The following is a 25,412-nucleotide window of genomic DNA, read 5'->3' on the forward strand; positions in this document are numbered from 1 at the left end:
GTGTTTTTCCCACATACGAAATAGGTCATAAATGGCCTGTGTTTGTTCTTTGCGATGATGGCATGGGGACAGAGTGTAAGATTGTAAGAATTTACATCAGATTAACACAATAACTGCCATGTGAGTTGTATTTAACTCACACTAGTTTTGAGCCCAGGGCCTCGTGAAGCATATGAAGACAGTTCTCTGAAACAAATTCAGTAAGTATGTTGTGAGTGACATACAACTCAGTTGGCATGCAGTGTAAGAATTGATTTTAGTGCCACGTGAGTTGCAGATAACTCACGCACAGAAAACAATAAAAAAAGTTTTTTTCATTAAATTAGAAAGGATAGTTTTGTTTTTGAAATTTTTATTCTATTTTTATAGTAAAACACCATGGCCCCAGGGGAAATTTTTCTTTTTTTCTATCGTGGTAGTCGGTGTGTTAATTTGGCAGGATTCTGATAGTTCCTTGATATTTAATTCTAGGCACACTGTTTCTGTCCTGTTAGTTTGTGTACACGTCTTGGTTAAGGAGTTACTCCGAAAGAGGTCTGCTGTTTCATCCACACTAATCTCTGCCTGGCATCTACCAAATATCCCTGGAATCCTGTTCCTGGACCAGACCACACTGTAGGGACAGCATGGGGGGACCCAGCCCGGAGGGGAGCCAGTAGCCCCAGAAAGGGGTTCTTTACAGGCAGACATGGCACTGCACTATGTGGCCTGTTTGCAGTCTCCTGGCAGCAAGTACGTCATTAGCAAGGGGTGCTGGCGTGTGTTTGGCTAAGGAGGGAGTCCCAGGAGGAGACTCCTTGAAGAAAACCCAGCTCTTGTGCTCATGCCCGGAATGATTCATCGCTAGCACACAGCCAGTTGTAAAAGGAAAAAAATCAAACCCAAATGTGGAAGCAAGTTTCATTTCCCCGTTGAAAGTTTTCTGTCAAGCAACTTCAGAGAGCTATTACCCAGTGGCCATGCTTAAAGATACTGTGTTTGGAAAGTTCTTTTAACTGAGGCTGCAGAATATTATTGAGACCGTGCACAGTGGCTGTGGCAACACAAACTCTTAGGCAAAAAGGAGGAAAATGTTCCAGGCTATACTTTGGATCAAACCACTGTTGTCTGGGGTTTTCTGTCACTGACACCTGAACCTAATCCTAATGAATGCAGGTGACTTCGTGGTAGTAAAAGTAGAAATGAAGATAGACATAAGAGATTTATGTTTTTAATATAACCATTTTTTTTTTACTGCAAACAGTGTTAAAAGACTATAATGGACTGACAAGTTCTGGGATAAAGGTATTAAAATTTTCAGGGTGTATATGCTAGGGTAGCTTATATTAACGTGCTATATAGTTCTTTTTGTGTGAAAGTGGAACATTTAAAAACCCAGGAGATTTTTTTAAAAACCTGTACTTCTGTGAAGGCTAAAAAAGTTATTCTAAATTTCTTAAGTATATTCATAAGCTTCCAATTTTTTTTTTTTTTTTGGAGCCAGAATCTCACTCTGTTGCCCGGGCTACAGTGCCATGGCGTCAGCCTAGCTCACAGCAACCTCAAACTCCTGGGCTCAAGCCATCCTCCTGCGTCAGCCTCCTGAGTAGCTGGGACTACAGGCATGTGCCACTATGCCCGGCTATTTTTCTGTATTTTTGGTAGAGACGGGGTCTCACTCTTGCTCAGGGTGGTCTTGAACTCCTGAGCTCAAATGATCCCCCTGCCTGGGCCTCCCAGAGTGCTAGGATTATAGGTGCGAGCCACCGCACCTGGCCACAAACATTTGGGTTTGTAAGTGGATTTGTGATTGATCTAACTGACCAATTTGCATTGTGGGGGTTAGATTTCTATAAAAAGTACTGTCCTTTGGAATTTGCTTTGTGGCCTAAAATTATATGAATTTTTGTATGTTTCTCATGGGCTTGAAGAGTATAGATTCTGTAATTGCTGGATGCAGAGTTCTGTGTATGTTAGTACCGTACATTTATTTATTTGTTTATTGTGTATTTGTTTGTCAACACATCCAAGATATAATTTCCTTGAGGGAAAGAACTTGGTTTTGTTCACTCCTCCCAGAACAGTGACTAATACATGGTACATTCTAATTACTGTGTGCAAGTGAATTAAGTCAAGTTTTAATTGTGCTGTTCAAATCATCTGTACCATTGATGATTCTTTTTTGGATTTTTAACAACAATAATTGAGGGAGATGAGTTGAAGTCTCTCACTGTGGGCAGACATTTGTCAGTTTGTCTCTGTAGTTCTCCCAGTTTTTGTTTCATGTATTTTGAAGCTATTTTATTAGTATATAAAATTTAGAATAATTCATCCCTAGTAAGTTGAATCTGTTTTTATTGTGTAATGGCCCTAATTATTAGGCATTTAGCTTTAAAGTCTATTGTATCTTATATTAGTATAACTATCTCTGCCTTCTTTTTTATTCTCATTTGCCTGGTTTTTCTTTCTCTGTTTATTTATTATTAGTATTTGCCTGGTTGATTTTTCTTGATTTGTTATTATTTGCCTGGTTGTTCTTTCTCTATGTACTTCCAACATTTCCAGATTCTTTTTTTTTTTTTTTTTTTTTTGAGACAGGGTCTTACCCTGTGGCCCTGGCTAGAGTACAGTGGTGTGATCATGGCTTACTGTGTCTTCATACTCCTGGATTCAGGCTACCCTCCTGCCTCAGCCTCCTGAGTAGCTGGGACTACAGGTGCATGCCACCATGCCTGGCTAATTTTTCTGTGTTTTGTAGAGATGGGGTCTTGCTATGTTGCCCAGCCTGGTCTCAAACTCCTAATCACCAGCGATCCTCCTGCCTCAGCCTCCAAAAGTGCTGGGATTACAGATGTGAGCCACTGTGCCTGGCCCATTTCCAGGTTATTTTGATTTGCTATAGCTCAGTAATAATATATATAACTGGAATTTTTAAAAATCCAATCTAATATGCTCTGATTTTAACTCGAAAATAGGTCAATCATATTTTACTGTGATTCAGTTTTCTCCTTTGTAAGTTACTGGCAATCTGGTTCATTCTAAATCTTAATTTCTGTGTATCTATAATCTTTTTAAATAGAAGTAAGTGGCTTTTATACATAGATTATTGTTCAAGAACATGTCTTTGGTTTATATATATATTATAGTAATTAACAACAACCACTGCTATCCACTGAGTCCCTGCTCTGCAGTGTAGGTATATCTCATTTGACCCTCACCACAACCTTATGAGAAAGATAATGTTATCTTCATTTACCAGTGAAAAAACAAGATTCCAAGAAGTAAAAACCCATCTGCCTGCCTCCGACATCTTATGCTCTTCCCACACTGGATTGTCTTTAGGAGTTTGCTTTTATCACTTACCAATAGGTTCACATGAATGTGAATGGTAATATTATAATTGCATCTGATTCTCAGTAGAGTTTTTAAAAAGTTTAATTCCGCATGAGGGCCATCATAGAATGCATGATGCCATCATAGGGCATCATTTGATGCCTGGAAGAATTGGAATAAATTGCCTTTGCAAAGGGGCAAGAAAAGCAATTTGCCCACCTCTTTCCCTTCATCCTCACCTCAAAAAAAACCAGTAAAATATTAAATAATTGACTGAAATGTGTATGCATTTATATACATAGTGGTGCCTTTCACACCTAACCCTGCTTTTTTTCTCCTAGCTTCTCTCTAGCAGGGCTAAAAATGCAGAGCCACAGTGAGCAATCAGAAAGAAGTTCCCAGCATACACGTTTCATTTCCCTGCGCCTACTTGCTGTTTATAGTGATAGCACTTTAACTTTTGGAAGTGGAAAAATTACTGAAAATTATTGATTAGGGCAAGAGTCAAGGATGATTCAGAGCTCAGCGCTATCCCTGCATCTAAATAAAGTTGTGCTCTAACACGGAACCCTTTTTCCACATATTTTTCTCATGTTCTCTATATTTCCCCCCATTCCCTACACTTGTTTTATTAAAATTATCGTTTCAGCCCCCCAGAAAAGTTTGCCTTGACTTTTTAAGTTTAATAACATCCTTCTCTGGGTGTCTTAGATGTTCTAGGCTCTTGATCCCCTTCATTAAAAGAGGTTTTTCCATTATGGGTATTTCTCTACTTGAAAAAAAATAAAGTGTTTAGCAGTCTTTTTACAAAGGGGAAGATAAGTGGTATCTGATGGATATGCTAAATTTCTTGGCGGTAGTAACCATTTCAGTAAGTGTTAAGTGTATTGAAACATCAGGTTGTGTAGCTTAACTAAATATAATAAAAAGCAAGCTCTGGAATATGAAACAAGAAAGTGGCCAAAAGTCATAGTTATAATTATTTGTATTTTTTGCACTTTCTTTTTACTTCTCAACACAGTATCTTTGCACGCAAAGAATGATGTTCTGGAAAAAGGACAGATAAGTGTTTAGACGTGTGAACTGCAGGAGTGGGAGGTCCCAAGGGAGGTGCAGGTGACAAGTAGGAAGGATTTGTTTGCTGGGGTTTTAATGTGACACAAGCTGTTTGCCTTTACATTATCCTGGTAGCTTTCTGCGTGCCTCGTTAGCGATTGGCCGCATATGAGTTTGCACTCCGGATATATTAAGCAACTTGGTGGCGTTAGTGCCCTAGATGGTGAAACGTTGTTTTGCTGCTTACGAATAAGGACATTCCTGCAAGCAGGGTTGTTTGAAACCTTCCCGTGAAAGATTCTTAAACAAACTTGGTCTTTGTTGACATGAGATAAGTGAAAATAGGGAGGCTGAGTCATGAGAGTTCGGGAGGTTCAAAAAATTTGCGCGAGCTATACTTTTTGATAACACTCATAAAATGTTTGCCTTTTGGTGACAGGAGCATGAATAATTTGCTTATGCCTTAGGATATTCCCTAGTGACTACCTAGTGGACTCGATCTGCATTCCCTAGATTGTTAAAAAGCAGATTTTTCTAAACACTCAGAAAATGCGAATGTAACTCCACTGACTGCAACCCTAAGAGGTGATAACTGTTTGGATAGAAGAAAAGACAAATTCAGTCCAAATCCTCATCCAATAACGAACGCTCAGTGTGAGGAAGGAGATGCCAGGAGGATTCGGTTGTGGCTGCCACAGGAATCCCATTTGAGAGGTTCAGATTTAAAAGATGGAAGAATAAAGTAGGATGCTTGTGTGAAAAACAGCAAAGAAATGTTTGATCTGAAGCTCTGTGAGATATCGAGGCAGGAAGGTGAACAAGGAGGGGGAAACCCGGTATGGTAGCAACAGGTGACTGAGAGAAGGTAGAGCTGCTGCATCCCTATTTTGCTCCTGTCTTTACAAAAAGAATGGCCACCCAACTAGAAGGACAGAACAAATGGCCGGAAGGGAACCTGGAGCCCACGTTGGTGAGAGAGAACCCAGATGCTTTGAACTAGTTCACAGTTTCAGGCCTGGATGAATTACATCTCGTGACATTAATAGCCTTTGTAGATATGTGCATGGAGTGACCAATCTGTAATCTTGGAGGTGCCCTCTGACGTACAAAGGGGACAGAAGAGAGGAGAGAGACGGTTACCCTGATTGTCAAACTAGAGATCAATGTAGATTCTGGAAACTATAGGTCAGGGAACTGGACATTCTTCACTAGCAGAATTCCAGCAATTTGTGGTATGTAGTTGGAAAAGGAGTAACTGACCTCCAGAAGGCATCTTGAGTTCACCAAGAACAAGTTGTGCTTGACGAACTGCACACTCTCTTTCTAACGTATTCGGATTTCATCAAAGCACTTAACGCAATATATGTTAACCTTGGGGTAAGCTGGAGAGACGTGGATTTCTAGCTGGTTGCATGATGTGTACCCGGAGTGTTGATTAATGAATGGGTCGATATCAACTTTGAAGGGACATCCTTGGTGCCATGCCATAGTACTCTGCCCTTGGCTCTGTTGGGCTTAACATTTTTTTATCATTTATTTGGATTAAGATAGAAGACCTGTTTATCCCATCTGCAGTGACACACCGATAGGTAGGGCACAGAATACTTTGATTCATAGACTTGTATTACAACACGATCCCAAATAACATGAAACTTAAAAAATGCTGGATTTGGGTTTTAAAATAATCAGTGAAACAAAATGGCATCAAAAAGATCACTGTATATGGATATCTTTGAGGAAAAAAAAAGACATGAAGGTTTTAGTTGACATTCATTCACTCATTCATTCACTGAGCAAATGTTTCTTGTACTCCTCTCTATAAATCATTGGGAAGACACTGAGTATACAACAAATGAATACAATATAGACCTTGATTTTAAGAAACTTATAGCCTAAAGCAGTATATTGATTTACTAGGGTTGTCATTTAAAAAGTACCACAAACTGTGTAGCTTTTAACAGAAATATATTGTTTCACAGTTCTGGAAACTTGAAGTCCAAAATCAAGAAGGTGGGGCTGGGCTGTGTTCCGCTGAAACCTGTAGGAGCGAGCCCTCTCTTGCTTCTGCTAGCTTCTGGTGGTGGCAGTCAATCTTTGGTTTTCCTTGGCATGCAGCAGCGTCACTCTAATTTCTGCCTCTGTCTTCATGTGGCATTCTTCCTGTGTGTCACATGGCATTTTCCTCTCCATATGGGGACATGGGTCATATTGGATTAGGGCCCCCTGGGATGACCCCATCTTAACTTGATAATACCTGCATACGCTCTTATTTCCCAATAATATGACCAGATAACGTACCAGATGTTAGGATTTCAACATAATCTTTTGTGGGAGACACAATTCAGCCCATAACATCAAATAACACATAACGTTCGTCCAACTAGTTGACTATAATTATGATAAAGAAAAGTGACGTAAAAACTACAGTGTGCTAGGAAAGCAAGTAATAGGCTGACCTAATTTAGCTTGGGGAGAGTGTGCGGGTGACTGGGAAACAAAGAGGAGGAGTAACTTTCCAGGAAGATGAAACAACTGCAGAAAGCCCCAAGGCAGTAAGTTAAAAGGGAGCCCAGTGTAGCTCTAAAGGGCAGTAGGAGGAAACAGGAGAAGGGCTGAGGAGGTATCCAAGAGCAGATCAGCAGGGCTTTGTACACCGTGTTCAGGCAACTTAAGGTGGTATTTAAAAACAAAGCAAAAAGAATGGAAGTCTGTAGAATGCAGGTATTAATAGATCATAAGCAAATTAGACCCTGTGCGTACCTGACCACATCTGGTACCTTTCATCTTCTTGGCAGTGTTATGTTTTAAGTTACTGTTTTACAAAGTGTGGTCATTATACTTTGAACCAATGTATTTAAATGAGGGGAGAGAAGTCTTGGGATGGTGGCCACTTGGAATTATTTGAATGAGGACATTTTTCTTTCTGTATAATCTTCCTTTCTGTGTACTCTTTCTAGCTCTTTCTTTGTTCTCGGGACAGAGTTAGACTACTGGGTGGATTAGTTACAGGAGAGCTCCATGAAGTAAAAGGGCTTCTAGCAGTGAGTGCTAGAAGAGAGAACAGGGTGAGAGAGAGAGAACAGGATGCTTTGAATCTTAGGACTGTCCTTGCCCATAGCAGACAGCTACCTGTTAGGGACAAAGGGATTCTGCAGGGAAAATGAGATGGGGACTGATTTCTTCTAGGATCCTTTGGGGAAACTCTAAAGGAGCTTCTCCTCTCACCTGTGATATGAAGATTTATAAAATATATTTGCATGTACTTTATACTGAAAAAAATAAAGGGCATTAAAAAGGCTTTAAAATTAAATGTCACTCTGGGGATTGTTAAACAACTGAATATATTGAAAACTCTTTGCAGAACTATTTAGTCAATCCTGTAGCACTCTGCTCGGTGGCATTTGTCCTCACACTCTGCTGCAATTGGAGTAATTGTCCTTAACTTCACATCTTTGGTATGACTCTCTCTTCCCTTGTCCTGATGTCCTCTCAGCTATCCTTAGTTGATGCGTCCAGTCAAGCTTGTTTTTAGGGATCAACTGCCAGGCATGTAGGTTAAGCTGAATAAATCCCGTCTAGAGGCGATGGTGTGTGCACACGTGTACATTCCATTTTACACCAGACAAGCAGTTTCACCTTCATTTGGTGGAGGAGGAAGCCTGAGGGCATGTTGAAAGTGTTCATCCCACCCAAGCGCCCTGCCAGTAGGTCTCTTCAGGGGGCAGATTCAAAGAAACACCGATGATCCTTAATATGATTATTTTGAGGATTTTTTTGTTTGTTTGTTTTACTATTTATTAGGGAAATAACTATAGTTGCCATTGAATATTTATATAAAAAATTCAGGATCTCTTTCCAAGGAAAGAATTGTTTCAAATAAAGTACCAAAGAGAAAAATTTGAACTTTTAACTGAATTTAAGAAGTAGCTTATGTAAATTGTCAAAATTTCAAAATGAATGTTAAAGATTATGGATATTGCTTAGTTATCAGAAAAAATGCTAAGTTGGTTTTATTATTTCTATTCTTTGCTCTAAGGACTAGCTAAGCAGTAGTGAGCCTTTTATTAAAAATGAATTCTGGAGTGGAAAAGTGGATGAAGAATTGGATTAGCCCCCAACTCCAACCAGGTCCCAACCTGAGCAGGGCGCCCCTCCTGGTGGCCCAGTGTGCCCTGGCCCTTCCTTACCCAGATACATCTAACCTGTGGGGTAATGGTCACTTTACTTGTCTTTCTCCCTCTGCCTGTATTCTCTTGCTCCCTGGAATTTTGTTTAGGAATTGTATTCAGACTGTTTTCTTTTTCCTTTTTTGAAGTTTTCTAAGCTTTTAGTGACAGTTTGTCTAGCAATTGACAGGTTGAATTCAGTCAATTGCAATAATATTATAAAAAGTAAGAGTGATGCAAAATTAATTGGAGAAATCGTTTATGGTTATGGCGTATTAATAAGCAGACTAGAAATGGGACAAGAATGTCAGTCTTCGGTTTCAAGGACTCATCGTTTCAAGTTGTTTTAATTTTGAAAATTGTTCTTGTTTGCATATTCCAGGTATACATTTTAGAGGCTTTGAATCGTAGTGATGAAACACTGGCACCCTTTTAATGGCTTTCTCTAAGCACACACAATAGGAATGTTTTATTCAGATTTATTTGAAGCCAATATGAACTTGCAAACATCTCTCAGCCAATGGCAGTATTTCAACAATCTGCCAAGAAGCTAATGATAAAATCTCTGGTCATACACTGTTTCTGTATTTTAAGAAGAACCAAATCAGAACATGCTTTTCAAAACTGAAAATACAGTTTCCAAAGTGACCATTTTTCAAGAAATGCAGCTAAACCATAAACCGTAACTCAGTATCCATCTGAATTTCTCGAACTAAAAACGAATGTGAATTCTTGCTAAATTCCTTTTCTGCCGCAGTTTGACGGAAGGAATTTTTGCCTAGCATTGAAACAAAAGTGGTTGGATTCTATGAATTAATTAAATTAGGTAGTTTTCTAGGGGGTGAGGTGGGTGCAGGGCGGTGGATTGAAAGGAGTACTTCAGCTCTGTTTGGAAGGAAAATGATTAAAGGAAACCAGAGTGTTCTAAAGTATTTCTCAGTTCTTTGGCTTCAGACAAAAAGTGCTTTCTTCTCCTCTACTCCTCCTGCTAGTCCATGCACATACTTCTAGCATCTTTCATCAGAAATTCAGCGACTAACCCAGAAACAAGTAAAGCTTGTTTCCCAAGCACAGCCTATTTAAAAAGGCAACAGGAGCATGGTTTCATCCGGGTCTTCTGGATTTCCTTGGCATCCTTGAGTTGGCTCTAATCTGTGTGGACAGTGAGTTAGAAGTGGAATTAAGGTAATATTGAATGGTTTGGTTTTTTTGAAATGGTTGTCTTCATCTTTTTAAACAGCTTCTTTGAAAAGTAATATTGAATGAGTCACCCTCTTGCAAAGATGAGCAGTTTGGATACCTATTACCCCCAGAGAACAGCCACCGTAAAACTCAGCAGCATTTATAGGAAGACCACTGAGTCGTGGCAAGATCTGATCGACAGTGTCAAAGACGTAGAGGCTTAAAAAAAACCCAAAAAACAAAAACAAAAAAGACGTGGAGGTTTAAACATCAGTAATCTAGAAAACCTGCTCATTTATTATCAAATACCTAGTTCCATGAAAACATCATGCCAAATATTTACTGTTTTCTGATGGTTCAAAGAATTAGACATGAAAATTTCAACTATATTCTAGAGGCATATATTTAAAGTTACTGTGTGTTTATTTTATTTTTTTTATTTTTAGAATGGGAGTGCAAGTTCTAAGTGATAAAAACAAAGACAAAACAGAACCTTCCTTGCACACTGTTACTTTGAAGTCCATCTGACATAACTTGTTCATTCCCTTTTATTGTTATCTATAAACGATATGCCATGGAAAGTTAGAATTGTAGCTTTCAATAGAATAAGAGCCCAACCAGTCTACCAGCCAGTGCATAAACCCTCTGTCCCGTCCCACCCCGGCCTCCTTCTTGACCTAGAGAAGCTCAGCTCTGCGGTCCCTGTTTCTCCTTACCCTAGAGCGGATCACAGTCCCTTGTGCCTGGATGATTCCAGTGCCTGTTTACCTTTCTCCTTAACTCCAGTCTTGATCTTCCTTATCCCTTCCCCGCAATACAGTCAGAATGACATTTCTCAAATTCCATATCTGGCTTGAAATCCTCTGATTCCCCACTGCCCTCAGGGTAAAGGTCAAGCTCTTTGCCCTACCTGGGGACACCCCCTGCTTACTCCTAACTTTTCCCCATCCCTAAACCCTGCGTGTATCAAACTCCTTGCTGTTCTTTTCCCTCGCTGTTCCCTGTGCTCAGAACACGTAATTCCCACCACCCTCCTTCCCATTGCACAGATGGCTAAATCCAACTCATTCTTTATTTCTCAGATTAAATATAGCTTTCTCTAGTAAGGTTTCTCTAACGACCTGAACCCAATTCGAAGTCTGTTAGGTCTCCCTGCTTTGCTCTTCACTTTCCTTATGTACAAGCATTTGCTCTCTGATACTACAATTGTTGTCACCCAAACTACTGCAAGTGCCATGAGGGGAGGAATTACGGCAGCTTTATTTATGGTTTTAGTGCCTAATAGAGTGTCCTGAAGTATTTGTCAAACTAATTAAAATAGTGGGAGTACCTGTAAGAATTTTACATTTTTTAACAAAAAATAACCCACTAACATTAAAGTCTTAAGGCACAGGTATTGAAAGATTTCTCTACTCTGACTCTAGAAACTTAAAACTCTTCTCTAATAGAATGAAATATTCCCAGTGCTTCCTTCTGTATCTTTCCTGCCTTTAGGTGAATAATTGCTCTACTACTAGCTCACTGCTATAATTCATTAGTGAAAGACAGTGTTTTAAACGTCTTTGGTAAGTACTATATGGAACCCTTGTTTATTATTCCTGGGACCTTGACTAGGTGTAGGATGTTCCTCGTTGCAGTAGTGGGCGTTTGGAGAAGTGGTGTTGCCACGAATCTAGATTGGTTGTGTGTGTGTCTAAGAAGAAAAGATTTTTCTCCTCCTTGGATCAAACAGAAGGTTTATATGTCTGTGGGCATAGGGCAGGCCTCATGTATGTTAAACTGTCGAAGTACCTTATTAGAAAAATAAACAAATTCAAGTCATCCCACCAGGACACCTGCTTTTAGAATTATCAGGAAATGTGGCAGAAATGGCAAAAGGTGCATTTGGAAGAGTTGGAAGTGAGAACAGAGCCAGGAGGAGCAGGCCCTCCCAATGCGGTCTTGACCTGTATCAGAAGCTCTGGTTTCAGAAAACAGAAACAACCGTAGGTAGCTGAGGCCACAGAAGGTGTGTGCAAATAATGCAGGGACTTCACACACTGCACGGGGGAGTAGGCAGGGCCTGGGGGAAGAGGAAAGTTGGGCTTCTCCTCCGACCCCATCCCCGGACCACGGCTCCCTGCTGGGGCAGCAGAATCTTCCACCTCTGCCCTCACTCAGCTGAATGGCTGTGGTCTGGCTCCTGCCACCAGCCTCTCTCAGTCCCTGCACCGTGTCAAACCGGGCCCCAGTCTGTGTGACTTCAGCCTGAGAACCGGATGTTGTGACTGATTCAGTCATTGTGTTAGGTGGAGTTTCAGGAATCTCTAATGGAGTGTACCCAGCCTTTGAATATTTAACCCTGAGTCGGGTGTCTGTCTCTGGTCCGGTTACCTGTGGCTTGGGGGCGGGAAGACAGTGCTTTTGGGGAGGGCAGGTGGCAGTGGCAGGAATGCCCAGTAAGGTGAAGTAGCTTGGGAAAGGGGATCTCCTGGTGTTTTGCAATGACATATAGAAGCGGCTGGTCCTAGCAGCTCGGGGAGAGGGAACAGGCCGTGCCCACTGGCGTTGGGAGCGCTGTATTAGCCAAAGTTTGCTGAAGACCTTACAGGCATGGGTGCCTGCCTGGTGCCCAAGCCTGCCACCGAGCTCTGAGCAGGAGAGCAGGGTGCTGACTGGGCAGAGACTGGTTACCAAGGCACCGAGGGCTTTGCTTTCTTCATTTCAGTTTCTTCTTCTTTCCCAAGTCTAAAAACAGAAGTTGGGCACTTAATTTTGTTTCTATTGTTCTGTGTCTATTTGAACAAGACAACTCTAGATGTGCCTTCCTTCTGCTGTATCCTTGCTTTTACTAAAGCTAAGTGGATTCACCTGTTTTGAAGTACCAGTTGCCTTTACAAACTTTCCAAAATTCTCTATCGGCTGTTTATTTGTTGAGGATAAACAAAATAGGAAAAAATGTTTACTTATGTCTGGATTCTATATCAGAAATTTTGAAATCATACATTTTTAGTCTAACTTTATGGCAATAGTGATTTGGTATAGAAGGGGAGAAAATAGAAATGTTATTACTCCAATGTTAATGGTTTTAACTTTGTAGCGGCCTCAATTGTATCTTTAATTTTTACTTGTATCTACATTTGTATTTACCAACCTGGAGAAAACTTGGAAGGAAGGAAAAATTTGATTTGGAGAAAAGAAAAGTTTTGAATCAAATATAAGTGAAATGTATATGAAAAAGTGTTAGACAATTAAGGCCATACATTGTAATGCAAAAGTTTGCTGTTAATTTGGTTTTGTTTTTTTGATAATCAAACCTGAACTGTGTACCATTTCTGATTGTCTTTTATCTTTTCATCATACTTTTGATGAATTTTTTGAGAAATTTCTCAAAACCAAGTAAAAAGAAGAATGAGAGAAAAGTCACAATTCCATGCTATTATGTCTGTATCTTTTTTTTTTCTTTTACTAAATTATTTAACCTACAATATAAGTTGAAAATTTGTATTGGAACTTTCAAGTTGTAGAAATATAATTGGGTTCGGAGATTGCAAAATCAAAGTCTAGAAAGAAATCCCGTGGGGCCAAGATCTTTGTTCTATATGGTTAAATTATTTCTTTTCTCATCAGTCCAAAAACAGAAAGTGCAGATGTCTCATCGTGAAACTAGCAATTGGAATGAAAAAGGAAAAAACTGATTATAATCTGGACAAGCTAATTTGCTGAGGGTTTGCTGGAATGCCTCACTCCCCCCCCCCCCCCCACTGGCCTGCCACAGCTAGTTTCTCCTCTAAGATTTATTGTCAAGGCATGTGACACTGATACAGGGTAGTAAGTTTGAAATTTCAGCCTTTCCTTAGGGGAGGAAGGGATTTATTTCTGTGCGACTAAATGCCACATCAAACTTTTGAACTACAGTGAAAATCCAGGATCGACTTTTGACTGCGATGAGCAGGTTTTGAAAGATTGTCATGGGTGGTTGAAAGGAAACCTGCTCTATGGGATTGTCACAGCATCAAGGTTCGGGATGTATTAGACCTAGTTGTGTAAACCTAGTTATGTATTTACTAGACCGAGACCTAAAGTTCTGTGCTGGGCACATTGACGACTAGATTGAAGAAGTTTTGGAAGGAGAGCATTCCAAAGTTGCTGAGGAAGGAATTTAGCTTTCTGGCAAGAATTAATCGGGTCCCATCGAGTGTAGAAATTGTTACACTTGAGGCTGAGGTTCCGGCAGGGGTTGGGGGTTGGAGATGGCAAAGACTCACATGTATCATTAGGCTCGTTAAAGTCCTTCAGAGACTTTTTGCTGGCAGAGCATATTGTTAATCCCTTCCACCCCTCCTTCAGCTCATTGTATTTTCAGCTCCTAAGCCAATAGGTGCATGTTTTTCTTCCTCGAGAGAGAGGCCACTGCCTTAGCAATTAATAAAATAACTGTTGATTGAAGAAAGACAGATATCTATTTCTGGTCTGCCCAGAATCGTGTGTGACCCGATAGACATGCTGATGAGACTGTTTGTATTTTAAGGCCAAGGACGTGGGTCTGAGCTTCTCTTGGGCCTCTTCCCCGAGTCTGGATCGTGGTCCTTGACTACGTGCATGTAGGTTTCAGATGAAATACAAATCCTCGGTCACGGTAGCAACAGCCCACGGTGGTGTGATGGAGCAGATCCATGGTCTGCTTCTGGAAAAACAAAGTCTGTGCCCTGCAGATCAATAGGATCAATCGCCTTCAAAACCCCTGCGCATTATCTCTGCATATGTATTTGTTGTAAATCCTGTGAAGGTTTTTTTTTTTTTTTTTTTAGCAAAGTGCCTTGTAAAAATGACAGTAGGATTGTCATAACCATTTCACATAAGGAACTTATCTTTTTTCAGTGTTTTAAAGGGAAAGTTATAAAACTTAAAAAAATATAGAAATGTCAAATTATGTCACTAACATAAGACCCACATATTCTTTTCTCATTCCCTTGTGGCCACACTCTGTTCATCTATCAGTGTGCCTCCACTAAAACATATATTTTACAAAAACACCAGATTATCGTTTTTCTCCACCTACTGTGTGATACACCTGCTAGGACTCATGAAATATTTGTTTAATAATGACTCGTTCAATTGGCCCCCTATGTTTTCACATTCTTTTCTCCCATCCCGTTATATATTTCTACAAAATTAGTTTTGTTGTGGCTTTTGCAATCAGTATTTTAACCAGGCTGTGCGTAGTTGAAATTGTTTGCAAAGGACATTGAGCAACCTGTCAGTTCTGAGAAGTTTCTGACGTATGCTCTTCTATTACCAAAAGCAAATGAGAGGGGGAGGGGAAGGGGAGAGAAAAAAAAAATAAAAGCAAATGAATGCTTGACAAATGGTACCTTTGTCTTATTGCCCCAGAGAAACATAGAAAAACTAATTGTACATAAAATACTTTCCATCCCCAATAGGAAAGAAGCAGGAAAAATCAGATTTTACCTGATTATCGCTATACATTTCTATAAGCAATCCCGCTTCCTGTGTAATCTGGAGTGAATTAAACTTAATTTTATCTTGAAGAGATGACTGTCACTAATTTATTCATTTTGAATAACTTAATAATAAACAGCTTTTACTGTTAACGTTTTCAGAGAAAGTTTGTTTATGGTTGGCTTGCATTATTTTTACTTTAGAAATTTCATAAACAACATTGAGACCATAACACCAGAGAAAACGATTTAAAAAAATAAAAGCTCACTCACAATCCTTTCACCCCCCCCAATCTCTTCCTCATTTTCTTTACATCCTTCCAGATCCTTTCTCTTTAAATATGCAATTTGTGTCTTTTACTCATAAGAGTCAAAGTTAATCAAGTACTCTCGTCATGTTTTATTTAGTTTTTTATTTAGTTATATGTTTTATTTAGTTAAATGACAAACAGGTATGCCTCATTTTGTCCGTCAGTTGTAGTCCTAAAGTTGTATATGTATACTGCAAATACATATTAGCAGTATAATACATATCATATTCAAGGGATCTTAAATCATTAGTGACATTCAGTGGGTCTTCATTTCTGAGCACTTGTCAGTTGGCAGTGGTCCCTCATTCCTGACCTTTGTGCATCTCTGTTTGTATAAAAACACTTAAATGTTCCAAAAGTTCAGCGTTTAGTAAATATTCTCCCCCACCACACCCCCAAAAGGCCTTTATATGACTTCTGCTTTCCACTTATTGATTCTTTTTAAGCAGAACACTTAACCTGCCTTATCTTCTAGGGATGTTATATGAAAAGTAGCTATTTAAGGGGTTAGCAATTTCAAAATTGATACACATTTGACTTATAAAAGCAGCAGTCCAATAGATTTGATTCTGGAAGCCTGAAGATGGACAAAATTGGAGATGCCATTTATATTTGCAAATTTTTCAACAAGCCACACTTTGTCACTCTGTCATGTGGTGCGGAAGATATTGAAGTCATATGTTTCTGTAGACAAGGCCATGTAGACCTTTTCTGATTTTTATTTCTCTGCATATAAGTTGTATATATTCATTGGAAATAAATTAGAAATAGATTATTAGCAATATAATACATATTATATGAAGCAGATAGAAGTAAAAACCCATCACCCAAATATAATTACTGTTAATATTTTGTTATATTTTGCTTTAAACTTTTTTACTATAATATGTATATATATAATTTTTCTTACTAAAATCCATATCTTCTTTTATAACCTGATTTTCTCTTCAGTGTTAGATTATTTTGGACCTCTGGGGGCAGGGTAGGGTGGGGAGTAAGACTTTTTGTCTACTTTATTCATTCCATTAAAAAAAAGAACATATAGCAATTCCATTGCTGGGCATCTACCCAAATGATCCAGTGACACTCTACAAAAAAGACACCTGCACTCGAATGTTTATAGCAGCACAATTCATAATTGCAAGGCTGTGGAAACAGCCCAAGTGCCCATCCATCCAAGAATGGATTAATAAAATGTGGTATATGTATACCATGGAGTACTATTCAGCTCTAAGAAACAATGGTGATATAGCACATCTTATATTTTCCTGGTTAGAGCTGGAACCCATACTACTAAGTGAAGTATCCCAAGAATGGAAAAACAAGCACCAGATATATTCTCCAGAAAACTGGTATTAACTGAGTAGCACCTAAGTGGACACATAGGTACTACAGTAATAGGGTATTGGGCAGGGGGGAGGGGGGAGGGGGGTGGGTATATACATACATAATGAGTGAGATGTGCACCATCTGGGGGATGGTCATGATGGAGACTCAGACTTTTGGGGGGAGGGGGGAAATGGGCATTTATTGAAACCTTAAAATCTGTACCCCCATAATATGCCAAAATAAAAAAATAAATAAATAAATAATAAAGCTGCTATTAAACAAACAAACAAAAAAAGAACATATAATAATACTTTGCATGGACTTTGGATTTATTTATCTATTTAGAAATCTCAGACAAATATAATAAACGTGTGCTTTGGTTCAAATTCATACATAAAGCATGGTTGCATAGCAGTTTTCAATCTAAGCATGTTTTGGGGGGGTGATTGTTTAAAATTCTAAGATGGTCACATCTGCTTCACAGTAATTGTTTACAGTGAAAACAGAGAAGCTCCCACATACCTGATAAAGCTGTAGAAGACACAGTTACCGTGTTTTTACCAGTGTTTAGACAACAACTAGATTGTAAGTCGCATAAAGCTAGGGCCCACGTCTATGGAACATCATTCTACACATATTCCTAGCAGGATCCCTGGCATTTAGCGAGGCCTCAGCCATCTGAGTTGAATGAATAATTAAAGAAAAGAGAGAGAGAACCTAAATCAGGAGGCCATTCACTCTCTTCCTTGTAGCAAGGACTAAATTAGCCATCTCTCGGAATATGTTTCTATCATCATGTCTTTAAAAAAAACCGTAGAAAGTGAACAAAAATGGCAAATCTTTGTTATCAGCCACGGTTGCTGTTCCTTTGCTTGCCACATAAGCCATTCGTTGCAGTCCCTTATAAAGAGGGGTGTAGGAGTCAACGACAGGAAATTTGCAACTTTGGCTTACTAAACCCTCCCCCTGATCACTCTGGGCCATGCCTCTATTAACAGGTGAAAAAAAAATAAAATATAATAAATAACAGCTGCTGTATTTGTGCCTGGAAGCTGGGTCCGTAAATGGAAGGGAGGATGATTCCAGGTGAGCTTCTAACCTCTTCCCTCCTCTTGCTCAGGTTGCCATCAGCACAATGATTCCCTGCAGGGCAGCCATGACTTTTGCCCGCTGTCTGATCCGGAGAAAGATCGTCACTCTGGACAGTCTAGAAGATACTAAATTATGCCGCTGCTTGTCCACCATGGACCTCATCGCGCTCGGGGTGGGCAGCACCCTGGGCGCGGGGGTCTACGTCCTGGCTGGCGAGGTGGCCAAGGCGGATTCCGGCCCCAGCATCGTGGTCTCCTTCCTCATCGCCGCGCTGGCCTCAGTGATGGCCGGCCTATGCTATGCTGAGTTCGGGGCCCGCGTTCCCAAGACCGGCTCTGCCTACTTGTACACGTATGTCACCGTTGGAGAGCTGTGGGCCTTCATCACGGGCTGGAATCTCATTTTATCTTATGTCATAGGTATGTTTTCAGAATAACCCTAAATTGTGTGGAATGGTAGAAATAGCACTTCCCGGGGCAGAAGCCTCCGTGCTCAGCTGCAGGGCTGCATCCTTAGCTACTGGATGATCCCCGGTGGAGCACTCGATCCCATTGTGTCTCACCCCTGGTGTTTCAAAAAAAATTCTTTATTGCAAATAAAGTTACCCAATTCCACATGATTACTAATATACTCCCACAAATCATCAACATTATTTTATTGTATTGTATTGTCTTTATTTATTCGAGACAGAGTCTTGCTCTGTTGCCCCAGGTAGAGTGCGGTGGCATCATCATAGCTCATTGTAGCCTCAAACTCCTGGTTTCCAGCGATCCTCCTGCCTCACCCTCCCCACTAGCTGGGGCTACAGGTGCTTGCCACGATGCCCAGCCAATTTTTCTATTTTTAGTAGAGATGGGGGTCTCGCTCTTGCTCAGGTGGGTCTCGAACTTCTGTAATCCTCCCATGTCAGCCTCCCAGAGTGCTAGGATTACAGGTGTGAGCCATTGCACCTGGCCTCATGATAATTTTGTATGTGATTAAAATAATCTATGTGAACTATCTCATGCTTATCCTAGAATAGAATAACAGACAATGTTATGTTAAATTGCTGCCAGTGACCTTGTTATTATTCTCTGCACGTTCTGTGTTTTGGGAAGGCACGTCAAGTGTCGCAAGAGCATGGAGTGGCACCTTTGATGAACTTCTTAGCAAACAGATTGGGCAGTTTTTGAGGACGCACTTCAAAATGAATTACACCGGCCTTGCAGAGTATCCAGACTTTTTTGCTATGTGCCTTATATTACTTCTGGCAGGTAAGAAAACCCACTGTGCTTCTCCTCATGATAAGCCCAACTAATTGTCCCAGGAAAATAGAATACTTCTGAATTCAGGGCCTGAGTTCTGAAGACGAGGTCAACATATTTATACACTAAGGTTACTGTTGGACATCTGTGGGGTTTGTCACTGGCTGGGATCATATTTTATCTTGTGTGATAGGCATGCTTCAGAATTAAGTCTAGATTGTGTAGAATGGTAGAAATAGCACTTTTGAGTATATGGTACTTGGCATGCCCTAAATAATAGGATGAGGACATTGATTTTGTAACACTATTTGCAGGTTTGCAAAAATGGCAGTGAAGTTTCAATAGAGAAGACTATAATTTCTTGACATCGTGTCATGTTGTTAGGCACAGTGAAGGTTATTTGTAGGTATGCTATTTCTAGGAGAAATTCTATTTTTCTGGCATGCCTTCATCTATGTAATGCAAGCTCCTGATTAAAAAGGAAGCACGTTCAAACCACCTGTCATTTTGTAATGATGACATTATGTAGACAAACATACTTGGCACTTAGAGTTTTCGGTTTTCATCAGAATTGTAGCGTTGTGGTTTAGCAAGGCACAGGAGTTAGAGTCAGAGCGACCAGGCTTTCAATCCTGTTGTGCTATGCACTGCCTTTGGAACACTGGACAATTTACATAATCTTTCCATTACTCAGCTTGCTCATCCACAGGGTGAGGTTATCAGTGTGTATGTACCTTGTACATTCTTCTTGCTTGGTACATAATATGCACTCGGATAGCCAGATTTATTTTATGAGCATAGCTAATCCCCTCTGTCTCTTTATATTTTTTTAAAATTATTTGAACATTTTCTATTTTGATTGTCATTCTTACCTGTAGTCCCGCTTAAACCCATCAAAGATTGTACCAAGAGTAAAATGCATGTCTTTTCCTACTTCCTACCTGCTTTACCCTGGGCAATCTGTGCCTTTCTTTTCTGGCCAAGCTTATCTCTATTTTTCTCTCTTGGTAAGGAAGCTGAGACAGAAAGATATGAAAATGAAATGTTTACTTGCAAAATTGTATAATGTTAAAAATAGCTTTACCCTTTGAAAAATTAGTTGTTCATTAAATGTTTTTATAGGGATAGTGATAGGAACGTGAACAACATTTTTAGCTCTATAAATTTGCAAACTTTTGCATTCTGCTTCTAACATCAAAAATTGCACCCATTGTTTTTCAACAAAAGAGAAACTTTTGTTGTTTTTGGTTTCTAAACAGCCTAGCTAACATTAAATTAATTATATCCTATTTTGTTTAGGGACGGTTTCAATGAACTAAAAATATTCAGCTTTAATCTTTAAACTATAAAAACCATGTAACTATGACATGGTTACAGTCATTATATTCCATGGCAAGACTTAGGCCAGGGCCTGTGTCATTTTTCCTGTGTTCATTCACTGTCATTTTTTTCATTTTTATATAGGGTAAGCTTACATTATAACTTTGTTCTGAGAATCTTCAAAGATTAAAACCCGCATTATGAATCACCATTCATATTGTAATGCCAAATGTCTTGTCACCCAAAGCTATCATTTTCTTAGAGATACACAGGAAGTGTATGCAGTATTTAAAACTGTTGGTAGGAGATGAAATCTCAGAGTGCATGTGAGATGTTGGGAAACTTAGATAAAATATGACAGTGGCTTTGTTATTCCTCAAGGTGTGTAACAGTGGTTCCTAACCTAATATCCAATTACACAGTCAGGAATTGTGCTGGCCATACAACTTTACTTTATGTCATTAATACAGTTATATTACTATAGGATTCTGGGAAATCATACAGGTAGAAGAATGAAATTCAATTTCTTTTATCTCTGGAAATTTCTGCTTATTTGATGGTGGGTGGAATAGATATGGGGAAAAAGCAAGTAAATCTTTGGCATAATCTTTTCATAACAATTGTTTTCCCAGTGGTGAAAGATAAACTTTCTTAGGTCCATAATTCACATCTTATGCCACATGGATTAAAGGTATAAATATGATTAATATAATCATAAAAATACTAGAAGAAAACAAAGGTTAATGTTTAAGGAAAAATCATTTTAAAGGTAGAAACTATAGAAAAATGTAAAGATGATTCTAATAACTTTCCTACATATGTATAATCCACATTAAAAGCAAATGATCAACTGGGCAAAATATATGCTGCACATGACAGAGAGAGAGCTTATAGCATTAATGTATAAATAAATCTTCTGAATATGAACAGAATACCCTAATAGAAAAAATGGGCAATTTAAATTGGGGCCAAACTTTCTGGAGAATATTTTGACAATCTGAACCAAATGCGTTGTGCAAAAGTGCATACCCTCTCATACAATGTGACTGTGCAGAAAATTATTGTAAAGAAATACTTAGAAAGTATAGAAAGATATTTATCAAAGGGTGATTATGTCAGTGCTGCTTATAATTGTAAGAGACTAAGAGTGATCTAATTCTCTATAAATAAGAGATTAAAGTATGGTGCCTCAATATAGCAGAGGATGATGCAGTTGTTAAAAATAAGGTCATATAATGGCTCTCATGAAAATATGTTTATGTGGTTTTTTTTTGTTTTTTTTTGAGACAGAGTCTCACTTTGTTGCCCAGGCTAGAGTGAGTGCCGTGGCGTCAGCCTAGCTCACAGCAACCTCAATCTCCGGGGCTCAGCGATCCTCCTGCCTCAGCCTCCCGAGTAGCTGGGACTACAGGCATGCACCACCATGCCCGGCTATTTTTTGTATATATATTTTTAGTTGGTCAATTAATTTATTTCTATTTTTGGTAGAGACGGGGTCTCGCTCAGGCTGGTTTCGAACTCCTGACCTTGAGCAATCCGCCCGCCTCGGCCTCCCAAAGTGCTAGGATTACAGGCATGAGCCACCACGCCCAGCCTGTTTATGTGTTTTTATGTGCAGAATTCTGGAGGAGAGACTACAGTTGATCTTTATCTTCTTTGTACTTCTTTGTATTAATTCTGCAAATTGCTTGAATAGGAAATAAATTACTTTTACAATCAGAATGTAAAAAAGCTATTAAAATGAGAATAGATTTAACAAAGCACTTTTTAGCACAATGGAAGAATTAGTTTTGTCTGTATGTTCAGTAAATACATGGCAGACATATGTTTGAGCTTTTTTTTTTTTTTTTTTTTTTTTGAGACAGAGTCTCACTTTGTTGTCCAGGCTAGAGTGAGTGCCGTGGCGTCAGCCTAGCTCACAGCAACCTCAATCTCCTGGGCTTGAGTGATCCTTCTGCCTCAGCCTCCCGAGTAGCTGGGACTACAGGCATGCGCCACCATGCCCGGCTAATTTTTTTTTATATATATATCAGTTGGCCAATTAATTTCTTTCTATTTATAGTAGAGACGGGGTCTCACTCTTGCTCAGGCTGGTTTTGAACTCCTGACCTTGAGCAATCCGCCCGCCTCGGCCTCCCAAGAGCTAGGATTACAGGCGTGAGCCATAGCGCCCGGCCTGTTTGAGCTTTTACTTAAAATAGTTCACAACCATAAAATTCGAAATGGTTTTTTAGAACAGCAATTCATTAAAATTGTTACTTTAGACATACCTATCATGAGTAATAATGGTCAAAGTTACTAGATTGATGTGTTTCTTACAAAATGTGGTATCTTCTGACTCTGAGCACGATCAGCCTTCTGAAATCAAATTGGTTGTGTTCCAGAAGAAGTATTTTCATGATTAGGTGACTAATGAGTAAAAACTGGCAACAGAAATGGGTGGATGGGAGTTAAATAAATGGATGCTGATGAAATCATATCTGAAAGCCCTCTATTTGCCTCACGATGCCATTGCCTTTCCTAAAACTTAGGTAAAAAATTGAAATATCCTTTCCTTTCTTTTTCCATAGGCCTTTTATCTTTCGGAGTAAAAGAATCTGCTTGGGTGAATAAAATCTTCACAGCTGTTAATATCCTGGTCCTTCTCTTTGTTATGGTTGCTGGGTTTGTGAAAGGAAATGTGGCAAACTGGAAGATTAGTGAAGAGTTTCTCAAAAATATATCAGCAAGTGCCAGGTACGATATCTGATTTTCGTTCCCCTCCTCTCTCTTTTTTAATGTTACATTTTTAAAGCGCGTAGGTGAAAATTTTCGTCTATAACATGCTTCCTAAACTTTTTGCTTTTGAGACCTTTCTTAGGGGCTGTTCCATTCTAAATACTCCTCTCCCTGTGCTCCTTCCAGACACAAGGGTTTGGAAGGCTGGGGTTCCAGCCAGAGGGGGTCTGAGCCGTCTGCACATGCTATGGATCAAGCTCTAATTGGGTGTTGTTGACACAAGAGGGTCATTGTTAGGGACACCACCACATTCCCCAGGAGGGGATGAAAGAATAAGGTTTTAGTTTTATATACACCAGCTTCAAAGGGCTGATGAATACAACAGCCTTTCCAGGACATAGTTTGTGATAAATCACCAGAAGGAACAGTTGCCTATGAAAATGACTTTCCATTGTGTTTGTTCTCTTCCTCAGAGAGCCGCCTTCTGAAAATGGAACAAGTATCTATGGGGCTGGTGGCTTTATGCCTTATGGCTTTGCAGGAACTCTGGCTGGTGCTGCGACTTGCTTTTATGCCTTTGTGGGATTTGACTGCATTGCAACAACTGGTAAGAGTGGCGTCTTGGTTCTGCATAGAAGGGAAAGGTGTTCCTTGTCCCACATGCGTACTGATGTGTGGCAGCCAGAGGGTCCAGGAAAGGGAGAGGGATTTGGGGTAAGAAGGGCACTAGCTCCAGACCCAGCTGTGATACCTACTGTATATGCTCAAGAAGAAACTTAGCGAAACTCTCTGGGCCTTGGTTTCCACATTGGTAGATTTGGGAGAGCAGTACCTACTCCTCAGATATGATGAAGATTACCTAAAATAATACATAGGAAAAATACTGGCCGGACGCGGTGGCTCATGCCCATAATCCTAGCACTCTGGGAGGCCCAGGCGGATGGATCACTCAAGGTCAGGAGTTCAAAACCAGCCTGAGCAAGAGCGAGACACTGTCTCTACTAAAAATAGAAAGAAATTAATTGGCCAACTAAAATATATAGAAAAATTAGCCAGGCATGGTGGTGCATGCCTGTAGTCCCAGCTACTCGGAAGGCTAAGGCAGTAGGATCACTTGAGCCCAGGAGTTTGAGGTTGCTGTGAGCGAGGCTGACGCCAGGGCACTCCAGCCTGGGCAACAGAGTGAGACTCTGTATCAAAAAAATAAAAGAAAAAAAAGAAAAATACTTTGCAACCTATTGACTACTTTATAAATGTTAGTCATAATTATTATCCTTAACCTTCCATCTGGAAGTGCTGTTGCAGTGAATAACAAAGGATGGTCATGTTCTTAAATTGTTTCTTCTTTAGTTGGACAAAATAAATCATGCCAATTCTTTCCTCTTTACCCTTTACAACAAATAACCATGCCAGAATCACTCTCTGGGTGCTTCTTGTGGGTTTATATCATTGTGTGACCTTATAATTGACCATGGTTTGGGTCCTTCAAATGCTAAATCTTACTAAGAGGTTACTGATTTTTTAAAAATTGAAAGTAGAGTTTTGTATAAATAGATGAAATAAGTTAATGTGAAGGCTCCATATTTAAGGGCCTAAAGAATGCCACAGCAGTTGTGTAATCTCTGTGGGTGAATCATTCTCCAAATGGATCCAGACTGCTAGCCTATCCCTATACACTTCATATTGCTGGTATGTTACAGGGTTTTTTGTTTTTTGTTTTTGCCTGGAACCAAAAAACTGACTTGTGTGACTCTTCCTTTTCTTCTCCCTCTGGAAATTAGATTTTTATGCAATAGCAAGGTACTTTCAAGAAGAAAGGAAATTTCATATAAAATAGATGGATCAAGCTAAGGAAACAGAAGGGACAAAGACAGAGAAGAATTATCATGGAGAAGAGGAAGAATGCCATACAAAATAAGTTCTTTACCTATGAGTGTTGTATTACACATGGCAAATCTTTTGTTTATTTTTCCTTAGGTGAAGAGGTCCGGAATCCCCAGAGAGCTATTCCCATTGGAATCGTGACTTCATTGCTTGTTTGCTTTATGGCCTATTTTGGGGTCTCTGCAGCTTTAACGCTTATGATGCCATATTACCTCCTGGACGAGAAAAGTCCCCTTCCTGTGGCATTTGAATACGTAGGCTGGGGTCCTGCCAAATACGTTGTGGCCGCTGGCTCCCTCTGCGCCTTGTCAACAAGGTACATTGCGCTGCCTTTGGGGGGCAGGGGCTGTTTGGGTT

The 25,412-nt window shown here is 39.7% G+C and overlaps 1 protein-coding gene across 2 annotated transcripts in view; it reads left to right on the forward strand.

Annotated features, from left to right (window-relative positions):
- Positions 1–25,412, forward strand: part of SLC7A2 (solute carrier family 7 member 2) — a 63,994-nt gene that overhangs the window by 23,781 nt on the left and 14,801 nt on the right. For both annotated transcript variants that reach the window (XM_012785007.2, XM_075997192.1), the window contains exons 2-6: positions 17,918–18,308; positions 18,987–19,142; positions 23,024–23,189; positions 23,645–23,778; positions 25,149–25,371. In XM_012785007.2, the coding sequence (XP_012640461.1) occupies positions 17,933–18,308; positions 18,987–19,142; positions 23,024–23,189; positions 23,645–23,778; positions 25,149–25,371 (1,055 nt within the window). In that variant the 5' untranslated portion in view covers positions 17,918–17,932. The remainder of the gene's footprint in view (positions 1–17,917; positions 18,309–18,986; positions 19,143–23,023; positions 23,190–23,644; positions 23,779–25,148; positions 25,372–25,412) is intronic.

The sequence above is a fragment of the Microcebus murinus genome, chromosome 24 (assembly GCF_040939455.1).
Source record: "Microcebus murinus isolate Inina chromosome 24, M.murinus_Inina_mat1.0, whole genome shotgun sequence".
Classification (NCBI taxonomy): Eukaryota; Metazoa; Chordata; class Mammalia; order Primates; family Cheirogaleidae; genus Microcebus; species Microcebus murinus.